At 48.4% G+C, this 15,484-nt stretch overlaps 1 protein-coding gene across 1 annotated transcript; it reads right to left on the bottom strand.

Moving 5' to 3' along the window:
• Positions 1-816: 816 nt before the first annotated feature.
• On the bottom strand, positions 817-1,632 carry LOC142791864 (uncharacterized). Its single transcript, XM_075885556.1, has one exon. The coding sequence runs from the start codon at positions 1,630-1,632 to the stop codon at positions 817-819; it is 816 nt and encodes a 271-aa protein (XP_075741671.1).
• Between the last annotated feature and the right edge of the window lie 13,852 nt (positions 1,633-15,484).

The following is a 15,484-nucleotide window of genomic DNA, read 5'->3' as shown; positions in this document are numbered from 1 at the left end:
GGCATACGAACAAATTCAAAGAGGCCGAAAGGCGTTGACAAGGCCGTCGTTGGGATGTCGCTTGGTTCTACTGGAATCTGGTGATAAGCGGCCATCAGATCCAGCTTAGAGAAGATGGTTGTTCCCGCAAGGCGAGCGCTGAAATCATGGATGTGTGGGAGAGGATATTGGTCTGCCGTTGTCGCAGCATTGAGTGCCCGATAATCACCACAAGGCCGCCAGTCACCAGACTCGCAGCGCGGAAGACCAGTTGCTGGAAGAAGGTCGAATAACGCCGCGTTGGAGCTTGTGGTCGAACTCATGGCGGGTGACTTCATGTCCTTGTTCAGCGAATCTCCTAGGTCTAGCGGTGACGGGTGGTCCGGTGGTGACAATGTGATGCGTCACCTTGCGTTTGACTGGCAGTTCGGTGTTCCGAGGTCTAGTGATTTCAGGAAATTCAGCCAGAAAGTCCGATAACCGCGAGCAAAGTGACGTTATCCTTGAGACGACGATCGCGAACGCTGACGTCAAGATTGAAGTGGCTCAGAAAGTTCGCTCCCAGGATGGCAATTCAGATGGCGGCCACAACGAAGAGCCATCTATATGTACGCCTGAGTCCGATGTCTATCGTCATTGACTGGACTTCATATGCTGCAATAGCAGTATTATTGACTTAAATTAGGCTCGAAATGAACTTGCCGCCCCGGCGATGTTAAGCTGCTGCTGGTAGGATAGATAGCTCCGCTCCCGTATCGACAAGGAGGCGTGTGCCAGTGATGTGGTCGACAACGAAGAAGAGGCGGCTTGAACAATGGCCCACGTCGCTTTCCGCCGTTAGCGACTGGCTGGTGCGTTTCCCGTCCACGAACATGGATGGGTGCAGCGAGTGGCTTGCTCTCTAAAACGACGGCGGTACCAGCAGATGTTCTGCTCTGCCTCGCTTGAGTGTCCACGGTGCTGCGGGCTTCGAGCACGGGACGGCGAACGATGCCGTGCAGGCCGGTGTTTGTTGGACAGGGCGAGGTTTTCAACTGCTGCAGCCAGTCGGTCAACTCTGTCCTCTAAGCGACCTAACCGGTCTGCATGTTCGGGCCTTCCCGTTGCAGCAATAGACGTTTTTGGTGGCTCAGTGCAGTCGGTGATGCGGTCGGCAAGTTGAGCCAGACGTTCGAGAGTCGCGTCATCCGAGCCAACGAGTATCATCCGTGTTGACTGTGGCAGTCTCTGCAAAAACAACTCGCGAAGCAATGGATGTTGACGCTCCTCTGACACTTGTTGGCCTAGCAGCTGACGCATTTGGTGGAGTAGTTGTGAGGGACACTGGTCACCGAGCTCTTCATCAGACAGGAGTTGTTGCAGCCTGCTCAGTTCGGACACCTCAAGGCGTTTCAGGATGGTGCTTTTTAGTTCGTCGTAGGACTTCTCCGATGTAGTGGAGGCGAGCACATTGTCTACGGCGTCAGCGATGTCAGGTGGCAGTGCTGAAACAACGTGCAGGTATTTGGACTGCTGCGATGTGATGCGTGGAAGCTCGAAGCGAGCCTCGATTTGGCTGAACCACACCCTGGGGTTTTTGGGCCAGAAATGAGGAAGTTTTAACTCCAAAGCGTTGGTTGTGGGTGAGCTTAAAGTGCCTTCCTTGTCTGACATGGCTGCTGTTTTTCCAAATGTCCGGGTCACTCCTTTGTAGCATTACTCGCCCCACGGAGGCACGAAAAGAAGGCACCCACACTCCTTGAAGTTTGGGACAAGACTAGTTTATTTTCCAAGAAAAATAGGCTTCAAAAGCGACAACCAAAAGGGGCGTGGCTGCGTATTATCCGCGGCCCTCCGGAGATAAAGTGAGGCATGTTGGCCACGTCTGCGCCGTGCGCCTCGGCATAGGAATTGGTGTGCGCACACAAATAATATTATCGCGATCACCGGCGTCATCGCCCGCTACAACATGATGCAGAAGTGATGAAGTGCATACACGAGCAATCTATTTTACGATCAGTGGAACGAGGTTCACTTTATTCGGCACAAATAGCCCTGGCCAGTTTCGCCATTGCAGGTGCATTCTCCATCAATCTCTCGCTTCCTGTCCATGGGACTGTTTTATTACGCGCGATAGAATGTTCTGTTGACGGTTGTCATTCGTCTGTATATACTGCAAACGGGTATGCATGCGTGCCCAATTTCTCGTTGTACAACCAAATGTAAAATCGAGGCTTCCGAGATAGCTCCGGCAATCGTGGAGACCAACGGCAAGAGAAAAAATCTTATTGTGGGCTCGATCATTTTGCAATTTACCTGTATGGAGTGCATGCTCGCATTTCATAGATAAAGCCCAAACTTAGAGCCATGAAAGCCTTCAGGCATAATGCTGTGGAGCTTCAGGCTATCGGCAGTCATGGCGTGTGCGATGTTTATCGTGCGTGTCACCTGTCTACTGCTGCACTGTGCGCCCCATGGTTAGAGACTCTGTTAAGCTTCATAATAAAGGTTACTACGGTTCCCCTTGATATTAAAGCTACTCTGATTGAAGATGCATGTGCACGTCCGAAGTATGTGACTGGCCTACATTACCACACTTTCTCTCTCGAACGGCTGTATACAACGCGAGTTATTTGCTTACCCAACACAACAGCCCATTCCAGTGCTTTCGCTATTCTCCTTCGCGAAAGCTGCAGAAAACAGTAATAAAACGAAGTACTTAACGTCAGTAGCAATTCACAATGCAACTGTATCATCGGCTGGGATCTTTTTTCGTAGAGCGCGAAGCTGTTGGATCAGCTGCTGTTTTCGCCGCAGTTCTGGCGAGTGAACCAGCAAGCACTTCACAGCTGTTCGGTGATATGCTCACTAGTGGAGAAAAACTCGTAGCTTTTTTTGTAAGAGTTCAATGCTCAATACATCAAATATTTAGCTCAATCGTTTTTTTAAGATGTAGTCACCCGGTTGCGCAGCAAACTGTGCAATGGAGTCTGGCTTTGAACAACTCAAACTTGCGTCGACAGGTGGCGCTGCGTGTCCGCGAAACTCCACAGTCGGACGTCCATACAGAATTTGGTATTACGGGACGTGAATGGATGACGAAGGTATGTGATTGGCGCAAACAGGATAATCATGAGATGCGTGTCGTGTACCATCATGACTGCATGCCAGGCTCATGATGCGCTCACGGCCGTTTTGCTAACCTGATATGCTACAATTGACCATTTGCGGGAAAACCACTGCGCATGAGCAGTAACCGCACAGGTAGCGTTCCTGTACAGGCGTTTTGGTTTTGGTTGGAAAACATCAGCCTGGCGTTCCATCAATATGACCCGTAGTAACGGCGAACACTGCCGTTTTCACGCAAACACCGTACCTCACAGACGGTGCACAAGCCGTCCTCACTGAACCTATAGTTAATCGACAGACATTTCAAGGTTCACCTTCAAGTGTATAACATAATGTTCTTCTTAAAAGAGCAGGCGTAATGAGCCTGGCGAGCCGTCGAGGTAGCGGAGTGCAGGTATCACCTCACTTGGTTATTTCTCAGGCTGAAACGCGAGAAATTCTTGTTTTACACCGTGTATACAACGTCAACAGAATGTTTTTGTCCTTTACCTTCTTGTTTCAGTAACGGGCATGCGTTTTTGGTCCTAAAGCAACAAAACAAGCGTTTTGTTTTCCAACCAAAAGCGAAGCTTTCCTGTTTACACGACAGGGGGCGCTCACTTTTCCGCAAATGGTCAATTGGTATTACGTCACGTGAATGGATGACGAAGGTATGCGACTGGTGCAAACATAATAATCATTAGATGCGTGTCTTGTAATTGATTGATATGTGGCGTTGAACGTCCCAAAACCACCATTTGATTATGAGAGACGCCGTAGTGGAGGGCTCCGGAAATTTAGACCACCTGGGGTTCTTTAACGTGCACCCAAATCTGAGCACGCGGGCCTACAACATTTCCGCCTCCATCGGAAATGCAGCCGCCGCAGCCGGGATTCGAACCCGCGACCTCCGGGTCAGCAGCCGAGTACCTTAGCCACTAGAACACTACGGCGGGGCGATGCGTGTCTTGCAAGAACACAACAACATGCTACACTCAAGGTGCCAATACACTTCGACGTGACCCGGTGCACGTGCGTGCCAGCGTTCGTTTCGTCGCGTCACGCCTGCGATGCCATGCCAGGTTCCGATAAGCCTGCGTATTCTCGCTGGCGCGCCCCGCGCTGCGTTGCATTGACGCATGTGCGTTTGAGGGTGCTTGGTGTCCCTCCGTCACGAAGAGAGGCCGACGCAGTGCTGTATGGGCAGAGCTGGGTGACGTCATGGGTGTGAAACGCAGCATGTTTCATTTCGCACTGGTTGCCACCAGGCCGCTTCGACAGACGCTGGTCGCGCCGGTCGTACCTGGTGTCCGTTTTGCTAGCACAGCGTAGCTGTGCCCTGCGTGCGCGCTCGTCAACGTTACGTCGGAGTATATAAGGCCCTTCATGATGTGCTCGCGGCTATGGTATCGTCAAGTATAGCTGGCAACGGCATGACTGAAGATGCATCTGCACGTCCGAAGAATAGTACATGCACAGTGAATGGAAGCGATGGAGGGAGGCTCAATTTCAGAAATTAGGCAACACGTCAATGCCGGCGCTTCCGTCAAAGCCATCGGACACAACCATCTCAGAAGTCAAGCCTCAGAAAATGTCGGAGCGTTCTTCCGCCAAGGTGATGTCTGTAGTAGAAAATAATGTAAACAGGGCACCAGAAACAGTTGCAGCCAAAGTTTATACCCAGCTTCCCACCATTCTTAGGATGCCTGTTAACGTCGTCGGATCTCACATGGCCGGTCGTCAAACGCCAGCAGCGTTAGCCACACAACATCTTTTGGAGACTCTCGTTCCAGTTCTCGACAGTCTTCACTAAAAGCAACATGATTACCCGTCACAAGCATGGTCCCTATGTGCTGTAATGGAACGTAAAATCTCTACGACCGCGCCATGCTTACTTTGTTCTTAGGCTCCTTGCAATGAACAATTCGCTGTATATTATAGCTCTCCAAGACACCAACGTAAAAAAAAGGCAGATCCCACGTATTGTGGGAATCGATGATATGCGAAGCACAAATGAGAAATGTTGATATTTGACTTTAAAGAGAGAGAGATAAAGATGCAAGGAAAGGCAGGGAGGTTAACCAGACGCACATCCGGTTTGCTACCCTGCACTGAAGAAGGGATAAAGCGGAGAAAAGAGGTTGCAGAGAGATGAGAAGGTACACACAATCACGAGCACACTCGGGGAGCACACGCAGTCTACAGGCGGTCGCTCAGGTTTGTTGACTTTACGTAAAGTAGCAGTGCTTTAGTCGCTTTCTGCGCAACTGAGGCAGATGCCCAAGGTCCTAGTATCTTCCACACACAAAGTGGTCCGGGGTCAAGTTGATTCAAAACTATGCGGAGCTGGCATCGCTGTGTGTCGTAGCAAAAAGAAAGCAATCAAAAAGAAAAGCAATCACTCCAGAGTAGCATTGAAGCAAGCAACACTGCTATTATTGCATGAGTTGTACTTAGACCGAACGCAGATATACACTGATGGGTCCGTCTCGTCCAGCAGCTCATCAGGTGCCACTAAAATTCCGGCTGCAGCAATGACAATCAAGTTTAAGTTGTCGCATATGATTACATATACGGCATATTTCACTTTAAAACCAGTATAACTTTACGAGGTGGAGGTAAATGATGCCGTAAATGACTTCCGTGTCATGATTATCATGTTTGGATGTGTCGTTTACCTTCACCTATTTGGATGTGTCGTTTACCTTCATCTATTCACATCACGTGATACCAAATTTGGTATATGCGGAGCTAGCGCAACAGCCCCGGGCACGCTATGAGCGTGGTATGTTGTCATGTTTTTGCATGACACGTGTGCCATGATTATCCTAATGGCACAATTTATATACCTTCGTCATCCATTGATGCCAAGTAACACCAAATTTGGTATATGTGGAGCTAGCGAAACGGCTTGGATTGCATCATGAAGGACCCAATATACTCCAACGTGACCAACGTCCGCCGGTGCGGCCCGACGGCAATTAGCGCGAAATGCGACATGCTGCATTTCGGGCTGATGTGTTACCCCACGGAGGAAGGAAAGGTAAGGAGAGGGCATGCCCAGCCGGCGCAGGGCGTGAAAAGTGTGGCGGAAATGACATCATGGCGGCCATATTCACTAGGCACAATGGCGGCGTTGCTTTGGTTACGTGTTGCGCAGTGGAGCTGGTCTCGCAGTGAGTGGCCGCGGCTGGCGGCGGAATGTGTGCCTCCCCAGGTCTCATGCTGAGCCGTGGCGGACAATATCTGTGCTCTGCGCCGCGTTATTGTTTACGCAGTGTTCTCCTGGCAGTTACATTACTCTTAGCAACGTTTACAAATCCTTGTCCATCACGGGGTTTAAACAGTGCGTAGAACAAGTGCATATCCATGTGTCGTGCGGTGGATGACGCGGATGAAGCAGTTAGTGTTCAGCGAAATTGCGTTGGGCACCATGACGAAGCTGAATGACGACGAATGCCTTGCAGGTCAGTGACGGTTGAGCAGTGCTCCTGCTTGTGGCAACGGACGACGCTGTTGGGCCCAGCAAGACGCCATGAGGACCATGAGCACATTCGTAGTTTCGTGTTGTGTGTGTACAGTAACAACTTGCATGTGCGTATTAAAACACCTTTTCTGTTCCGCTTGGTACACTCTCCACTAGCATTGCATGTAGTCTCAACGTAACAGCAACCCCGTTCAACTGTCACTAGCACCGTGCTCAAAGTCACCACGGTTACAGAATGCTGACGCCGGTGAGTTTCACGCGGAACACGGACACAGTGGCAGGACGCTGTGACGGCCGCGTGACGGAATGCAACCGTAGAAGGCACACGACCGATCGTGTTGTCTGTACAGTTGCCGAATTAATGACGTGAAAGCACTCGCCGTTGTCAGAGCATCTAGCGCGCGTTCTCTCGTGGTTGCTTCGTTGTCGGTGAGCTGTTACTCCCTGTTATTACTCGGACGAAGCGATTTCACTGAAGGTGTCCTGCAGGCTCAGAGTAATGAGCCCCGTTCCATTCGTTTCGGATCGTCACGACACACGCGCTGCGCAGCCCACGTGCTTTCCGAGCCGGGGAGAGAGTCGTGCCTTCTGCTTTACATTCGGATGTAAACAAGCGAGGAGAATTTGCCTAGTCAATATGGCCGACTTCCGGCTTCATCCCGGCTTCACAAAGAGTGACGTCAAGGCCTCTCCTTACTTTTCCTTCCTCCGTGTGTTACCCAGACAACTCTACGTCTCTCTCTTTTCGTGGGGGAGGGACGCCGGACGAGCTGAAACGCGCATGCGTCAAAGCAACGCAGCGCGGCGTGCGTCTGCCAGTACGCAGAACCAGTAAGCAGGACCGGTGCTTGGTGTGGCAACGCCGTCGTGCCGCGACGAAATGAACACCGGCGAGCACTCGCACCGCGTCATGTAGAAATGTATTGGTGTCTTGACTGTGACTTGTACTCATGTTCTCACAAGACACGCATCCCATGATTATCATATTTGCACCAGTCACATACCTTCGTCATCCATTGGCGTCACGTAATACCAAATTCGGCATATGTAAAGCTAGCGAAACAGCCACGAGCGCATCATCAGTGTGGCATAGATTCTTGCTGTTACGAGACATGCATGTCGTTATTATCATGTTTGGATGCGTCGTTTACCTATGTCGTCCATTCACGTCACGTAACACCGAGTTCAGTACATGTGATGCTAGCGAAACGGCCGCGAGTGCATAATGAGCGTAGCCCGTAGTCATGTTGTTACATGACACACATCTCATGTTTATCATGTTTGCACCAGTATCATACCTTCGTCATTCATTCACGTCCCGTAATACTAAACTTGGCCTAAGTGAAGCTTCGAAACGGCCACCAGCGCATCATGAGCGCGGCATGCTGTCATGTTGTTACATGTCACGCATCGCATGATTATCATGTTTGCACCAGTCACATACCTTCATAATCTATTCACTTAGTGTAATACTAAATTTCGTATATATTACGCAAGCGAAACAGCCGCGAGCGCATCATGAGCGTGGCATGTTAGTCATGTTGTTACACGACACGCATATCATGATTTTCATCTTAGGGTCTGTCGCTTGTGTTCGCCATGCGGTCATACCATACCGTACCAGTTTTGCAACATGCCATGTGAACGAAACCACCGCAAGAGCTGCTGGACCATGAAATGTAACCCATGACATTCATGACATACATGTCATGATTTTCATGTTATGACCAGTCAAACATGTTCTTCATATAGTGATAGTATGTCATACCAAGTTTGGTATTGGTACCATTATCGAAACGGCAAGGAGGGCTAAAAGTCGTAGGCGGCTAGATAGATAGATAGATAGATAGATAGATAGATAGAGAGATAAATAGATAGATAGATAGATAGATAGATAGAAAGATAGATTTATAGATAGATAGATAGATAGATAGATAGATAGATAGATAGATAGATAGATAGATAGATAGATAGATAGATAGATAGATACGCTCAATGTCGCCGAAGCTCGCTAAAAAATGCTTCGCATTTAAAATGACGAGCTAAGACTTCCGGAGTTACGTCGGGGCTCACAGAAGGTCTCGATGCACGGTAATGGCGTGTGGGTATTTCTTGTGTACATACACTCCGAATCCACGAAATGCTTCGAAAGCGTGATTTTACATACGATCTGGTGTTCATTTCACCGTTAATAACGCAAGTGACCTATGCGACGGCGATTTTGAATGTGTAGCAGTTGCCGTAAATCTCAAAGAAAAAAACTATGACTGTTGCAAGCATTTATTTTCGGCTGACACGATCTACGGACATCACATCGCCAGATGTGCCTGCTATTTCTAAGTGGCTCGTCATTTCTGCTGTGTGGAGATTTCAATGCTCATCATCCTCATTGGTGTTGTCGCCCACAAGACAATTGTGGAGTGGAAATCAATGAGCTAATTGAAAACACGACTTGCAGACCCTAATGACGGCTCATTCTCATTTGTCGCGAGAGCGAAACAACAATCCACCACTGACCTTGGCATATCAACCTACGTCTTGCTTGGCCAAGCAAAGCTGACCCATGGGGCTCAGAAAATCTGCCCAGCGTCTAATTTCAGAGCGTTTACTTAGCAGCCTACACAGTGACAAATTCGGACAAGTTACGTCAGCTGGTTTTAGAGGAGAGTTGACACGCTAATTTGTTTAATCTAGTGAGTGAGTGTCCAGAGCAAAGTACTGTGCAATGAGCGCGAAGCATTGATAAACCGAACCTTGACTTGAAGCTTTTGAAACAATGCCGTCGACGCCACACTTACGGGAGGGCGCAGTATTCTAAAAAGAATTTGTGATTGGACACTTAATAACCACCTAGAGGCAGCCATTAGGCGGCACACAAAACAACTTCATTGAAGGAGCTTGGCCGCATTGTGTAGCTCGTTGCATATGGCGAACAGTTTTGGAAGGGTATGGCGCATATTGAAGGCTCTCCAAACAGCTGAGGTCTGCAAGAGCCCAACTACAGCTTTGTGCATGATGACTGGACGGTTTTCGAAAATTTTTGCAGAAGGTTTTGCCAATATATTTATCTGTCCTATGTCAAGAGACAATGCCAGTCATAGTTACATTACAGTTTCATATGGGACTCTATGCGAGATGAATGGAGCAGAATTTACCCTCGCCGGGCTGCGCCATGCACTTAGCTTCCGTTATATTGGTACTGCCCCAGGCGAAGATGGTGTTACGCGCCTAGCCTTGCGAAACATCAATGAGTTCTTTCATCAATATATCCTGGATAAATACAACAAAGTATGGTGAACGAGTATGATTCCTGATAGACAGAAATCGTCTGTGGTAAAACCAATTTTAAAGCTTGGTTGCCATGCAGGACACCTGAAGCCATACCGGTTAATATCACTAGCTTCTAATGTTATGCACCTAATAGTACATATGATACCGTTTAGTATGTGCGCCAAAATACAGGAGCTTACTTTCTTTTCCAATGTCATAAGAGGGTTTTGTCGCCACCGTTGAGCCCTCAACAGCATAACAGATCTTTTATCATCGTTCTAATGTACTCGAGTAAACAAGCATTCAGCGTATGTTCCATTCCTTGACACAAAGCAAGCATTTGACTCGGTATCACACAGGGCGATTACTTGAGCACTTAGACTGCAGGAATTTCGGGTCATTTGTTACACATTGTCTGCGATTTCCTATCTGAGCGCAGAATGCAAGTTAGCATTGGAGAAGTAAGCAGTGAGCCTCGCGCAGTTAAATATGGCGTACTGCAAAGCAGTGTCTTGTTATCACTTCACTTCAACAACGTACTTGCTCGACTTCCAGGACGATTACCGCAGTAATGTGATTTTCCTATAGGCATAACGATTTATGCTGACGACATCGCACTCTGGGTCAGCGGTCCGTCACAACATATTCCACATCTTTCGGGTATATTGCAGCAAACTCTGAATGCAACTTCAGTATACCAAATGTAAGTTGGCCTGCAGATTTTACTTGCGAAGTCAGCCGTGATCGCATATCATCCTAAGCAATGCGCTTGTCAAAGCCTGAGAGCAGGCTTTACCTCGAAGACACACCCATACGGGGGGTACACCAAACTCACTACCTGGGTGTAATCATCAATGATCGTCTTTCTTGGCACCCTGCTGTTAAAACTGTGAGGCGCAAATCGCTGTCCCTGTATGTGGCCGCCTTGACTGCTAGGGGTGAGAGCATTCACCAGAAGACTCCCCTGCGTGATGTATGCCTTCCAAGTCTTTAATGTATTACCTGCTTTAGGTACGTGCAAGAAGTACTAGCAGCATCGAAGGTTGTCGTCCTTACCGACTTTCGTGTATGTATCAGCTGGAACGGGATCATGGTGTTGCCATCCGAGTAATGTTTGACTTACCTCGTGAAGCACAATACATCCTACTACTTTCTGAAGCACACCAGTTGCCACTAAAGCTGCAAGCTGGCTAGAGGGTGCTACGGCATACTAACCATATGCCGCGAGCCCCAGATGGCAAGGTACTTGTTGAGAGGCTGTTGCGGCGCACGCTTTCACAAATGCGTAAAATAGCGGCTTTGTTCTATAACATTACTGGCCATTCCTACAAAGCTATTGAGTTGGCAACATCAAAAGAGCACACCCCAAATGGGTTTCCCTACCCGTCTGTCACTCTAAGAATGCGCAAAGAGTGTGACGAACCTGTTCACGATCTATACGAATTAGCCCAATCGCACTTATTAAAAAAATCGAACACTATGCGAAAGTATTTACGATCGCTTGTGTACGAAGCGATGGCTTGAGCGCTTCTGCAGCTATTTTCTGCCCCTCAACCGATATCGGGCGGTTGTTTAAAATACCGCACGCTTCATCGTCGATGAAAGCCAGCCTAGCAGCGATTAATGACGACCTCAAGTACGTGCAAGAACGACTAGCGGCATCGAAGGTTGTCATCCTTACCGACTTTCGTGGTGCCCTCAGCAGGCTCACCCAAAAGAAGACTGACAGCCCTATTCTATGCAGCATCATGAAATCCTCCAACAATATTCTCTCACGGGGCGTATGCTTAGCTTCACAGTGGGTACCTTCGCACGTGGGCACCACGGTAAATGAAGAAGCAGATAGCCTTGCTTCATCTTGCAAACATGATGATTGTTTCTGTCCGGGAATTTCATGTACACTCTAAGACAAAATTACCCGAAAAAGGAGTACCGGAGCCCAATAGGCGCGCGCGATGAAGGGATAGACCGTTGAGGAGCAACCACAGAAGGAAGCGTGCCGCGCGAAACCGCTTACTCTCCAAACACGCTCCAAATGGATGAACCGCCCGGGTATTGCAGGCAGGCGAAAAGCGTTGCCAAGGTGACCAGCCCTCTTTCTCCTCCTCTGCAGGCTCAGTCTTTCCCCGTATTTTGCGGGCGACGGTTCGCGTTGCGTCGCGCTCTAAGTGCTCGGCCACGGCCGCCTGGATTCGACGATTTAAAAACTATGACGTGGTGCCTGTGTGTACGTTTCGATGAGTGTGGGCTGCTGCTTTTGCGTTTCGCTGCACCATGAAGTCTGGAGCAAGTCTCGACACGTCACCACGCTGCGCTGTATATCTCTGGCTTTTAGATAGTCACGACCGACACATAACCGCAACAGTTGGGAAGGCCAATATGGCAGACGAGAAGACAACAGGCCTATCGGATATATACTTCAGTCCGACTCAGGGCAGAAAACAGCGCTGGAGTCTAAGGCAAGTAGGTTATCATTCTTTATTCTACTCTACTTGTCGCGTGTGCGATACAGATTGCGCTTGCCGGTAACGGGCTCGGTCTTGTTGTATATCGCACGCACGAAATGCATCGCCAAGGTCAGCTTCGGCGTCTGCAGTACGCCTGTGCTGCGCAACCGCCTGGAAATTGGCCGCCATTGCCGTCGGCCTCCCGTACGCTCGCTCATCGAGTACTCGCCTGTCTTCGCCGCCGCGATGATCTCCGGACTGACGATATTGGGCTGAGACCTTGTCGCTGTGTTGGGATTCGTCGAAAACACATTGCGGGTTTTCGTAAAGAGCTTGGTTGCAGTATATAGCGCGCTGTAAGTGCACCAACACGAGCTGGCGGGGCTTTCGCTAGCGTCGGAACTCACTGAAAATTGGTCGCCATTACAGTTGGCTTTCCCGTCAGTCGGTCGCAAGCAGCTCGGCGCCGTCCGTTGGTCGCGGCGGCGGACTCACGTTTGCGCGCTGCACTCGCTCGAGTTTGTGGAAAACGGCCGCATTACCATCGATTTATTCAGCGCTAGCTCCAAACCAGCTCGGCGTTGTTCGTGGTGGCGGCCAAGTGTACACTTACTCTGCTGTTCGAAGTTCGCTGGTGGCAGACACTCCGCGTGCATCGCCGTGTTTGGTCTCGCGTTCGCTTGCTCGAGCTGAACGACGTTGCTCGATTAGGACTCGCTGACTTGTTAACGGCACGGTGGTTCGCGGAGTCGTGGCTGCGGCCGCCGCTCCTAAGTTGTTGCGCTACGGGGATCGAAATGAGTCTTTGACGATGTGTGACATCATGGTGAAATTATTAGCATGTCATATCTCACGTATGTTTTCATTTCACCTTCCACATATTTCTCATATGCACTTGTATTCATCCTCTGTCTCGTGTGACTCACTATTTCACATACTTATTGTGCAGCCGTGGATACACACCGTGCTGAAGACTGTGCGCTGGCGTCTGCGATGCCTGTCATCCATCTCTTTCGTCAGAGCAGCGTAAGAAAGGCTGCGCGCGATGTGAAGGTAAAGTTGTTTGTGTGTCATGTTTTAACACTTGTTTTTATATTAACGTGCACGTACTTGTCATATGCGCGCATATTTTTCTTATGTCACGTGTGTCTAGCCTTTTTTTACTATATTATTGTACGTGTAGCCGTGGGAACACAACAGGCATAAGGCTGCGTGCGCTGGCGTCTGCTATGCCTGTCATCTATCGCTTCCGTCGAAGGAGCTCTACAAGGAGTGAACAAGATGTTACAAAGAGACTAGACTTGTACACTTCACCATGAATTCACTTAGCAGAATGAAGAAACTTCATGCGTATGCAGAAAAATAAAACATTTCGATGTCTCACTTTTGTTTTTCGTTGTTGTCGTGACTGCGAAAGCAGTTACACATAGGTGGCTATACATACTTTTTCGCGTGTTATCTGCGCAATTTGTTGCTCACTGCGCAGAAAAAACAGGCGAAAAAAGTATTGGGCCTGGCGAAAAATAAACAAAAACACAATGTTTGAACTGAGGACAAAAACTTCATCCGACGGGAGTATTTGAGTGGATCAACCGTTCGTCCGGCAAGGTGCAACTGTGAGGACTAACGGTTGCCTGGTAAGGTGTAATGGTGGGGATTAACAGTTGCTCTACAAGGGGCTAGTGTGAGGACTATATATTAGTCATAAGAGGTGAATTGCGCGACTAACGGGTACTAACTAAAGTGTAAATGTGAGGACTAAATGTTAGTTCCTTGAGCTCGTCTGTGAGGACTAACTGTTAGACCCGGTGCCGTTAGTCCTAAAAGGAATAAATGGTTGTGGCAGCCCCATTTGCCCCCAAAAGGACGAACCTTACAACCTTTTAACACCCTTTTGCCTTAGAGTGTACGATTGACAACGCTCATCTGCTTATATGCTGACATGTCCTGAAGAAGCACCGTGATCAGCGTGTGGTGAACGCATTGCTACCAGCACGTATTTGTGGCTTCTTCGTCGTTCCAGAGCGCTGTTATACAAACTAAGAGTGGGCTGAGTGCTGGTGCGTGAACGATTACGCAGCCAATGGCAGGTTAACAGTCCTTTGTGCACGGCTTATTGCTCCTGCGAAACACTTGAGCATATCATAGTGCACTGTGCCGAATTTTCTACGTATTGGGCTTCGCTGGTTAAGGAATATAAATTCCTGGACCTTGAGTGCCTGACCCTAGACGATTACAAGACGTTGTGCTTCGCAACGTTAGCAGTCCCATCAAGCTCTACTTACTTTTATTAACAATTCTGACGTGACCAACTGTTTATAGTCAAATATTTTATTTTTTTAATTTTTGAAAGTTTGTTACTCATACTTGTCTTAGTCTTTGGCATTTTTACTTCCTTCTCTTCCTACCTCTTTCTCCCATCATCTCTTGCTTTCCTGTGTTTCTTCCCTCCTCCCGAAAGAGTGAGCAGGCATTGTGCCCCTTCAAGTGGCAGTTGCTAGGTTGTTCTCTCCTTCTTTCTTTAGTGTACTTGTGTATTCGTGTATGCAAATCAAGTAAACAAATGTAGACAGAGCTTCCCAATGTCTTGTGCCCACGACGAGGAACGGAGGCGTAACTGACCACCTCTACATAACACACAAAAACAAGTTCGAGCAACTAATTTTTAACATCATACTTCCGTGTACATATATAGGCCCTTTGTCACTGCATTACTAGACAAATGTAAAAACAACTGTACTTCTGCTGATGGTGCGGACATTTCACAGTTATTTAGCCTAAGTTAAGGCGGTGTAAACAGCCAACTGAACTCGTATCCATGACCTATAGACACTTGAACGTAACATATACTTCACAGATATACGATAATTCATGATCTATTTTCACGTAGCCACCATAACGTGCTAATTAAACATTTCAGCCTACCATAATTATTTCTGGTAGTGCATGTAGTGCATGTAGCAACGTCAATATATCCGCATGCTTCGCATAAAGTAAATTCCAAAACCACGTGGGATCTGACCATTTTTTTTACAAAGTCACGGTTGCCATTTCACAAGCCTACAAAGTCACGAAGTCGCAAAGCTGAAATCACAGTTGCTAGTCAGAATAGTCATTTTATGGAGGCGCTTACACGGCACTGAACTTGAGGACGGTAGGGAAGGCGAGAAAACAGATTCTCGTATGTAAGCACGGAGTCGTTGTAGGTCTCCTA

The sequence above is a fragment of the Rhipicephalus microplus genome, chromosome 2, assembly GCF_043290135.1.
Source record: "Rhipicephalus microplus isolate Deutch F79 chromosome 2, USDA_Rmic, whole genome shotgun sequence".
NCBI classification, from domain to species: Eukaryota; Metazoa; Arthropoda; class Arachnida; order Ixodida; family Ixodidae; genus Rhipicephalus; species Rhipicephalus microplus.
The sequence above is the reverse complement of the archived record's forward strand: the minus strand, read 5'-3'. Positions and strand labels throughout refer to the sequence as shown.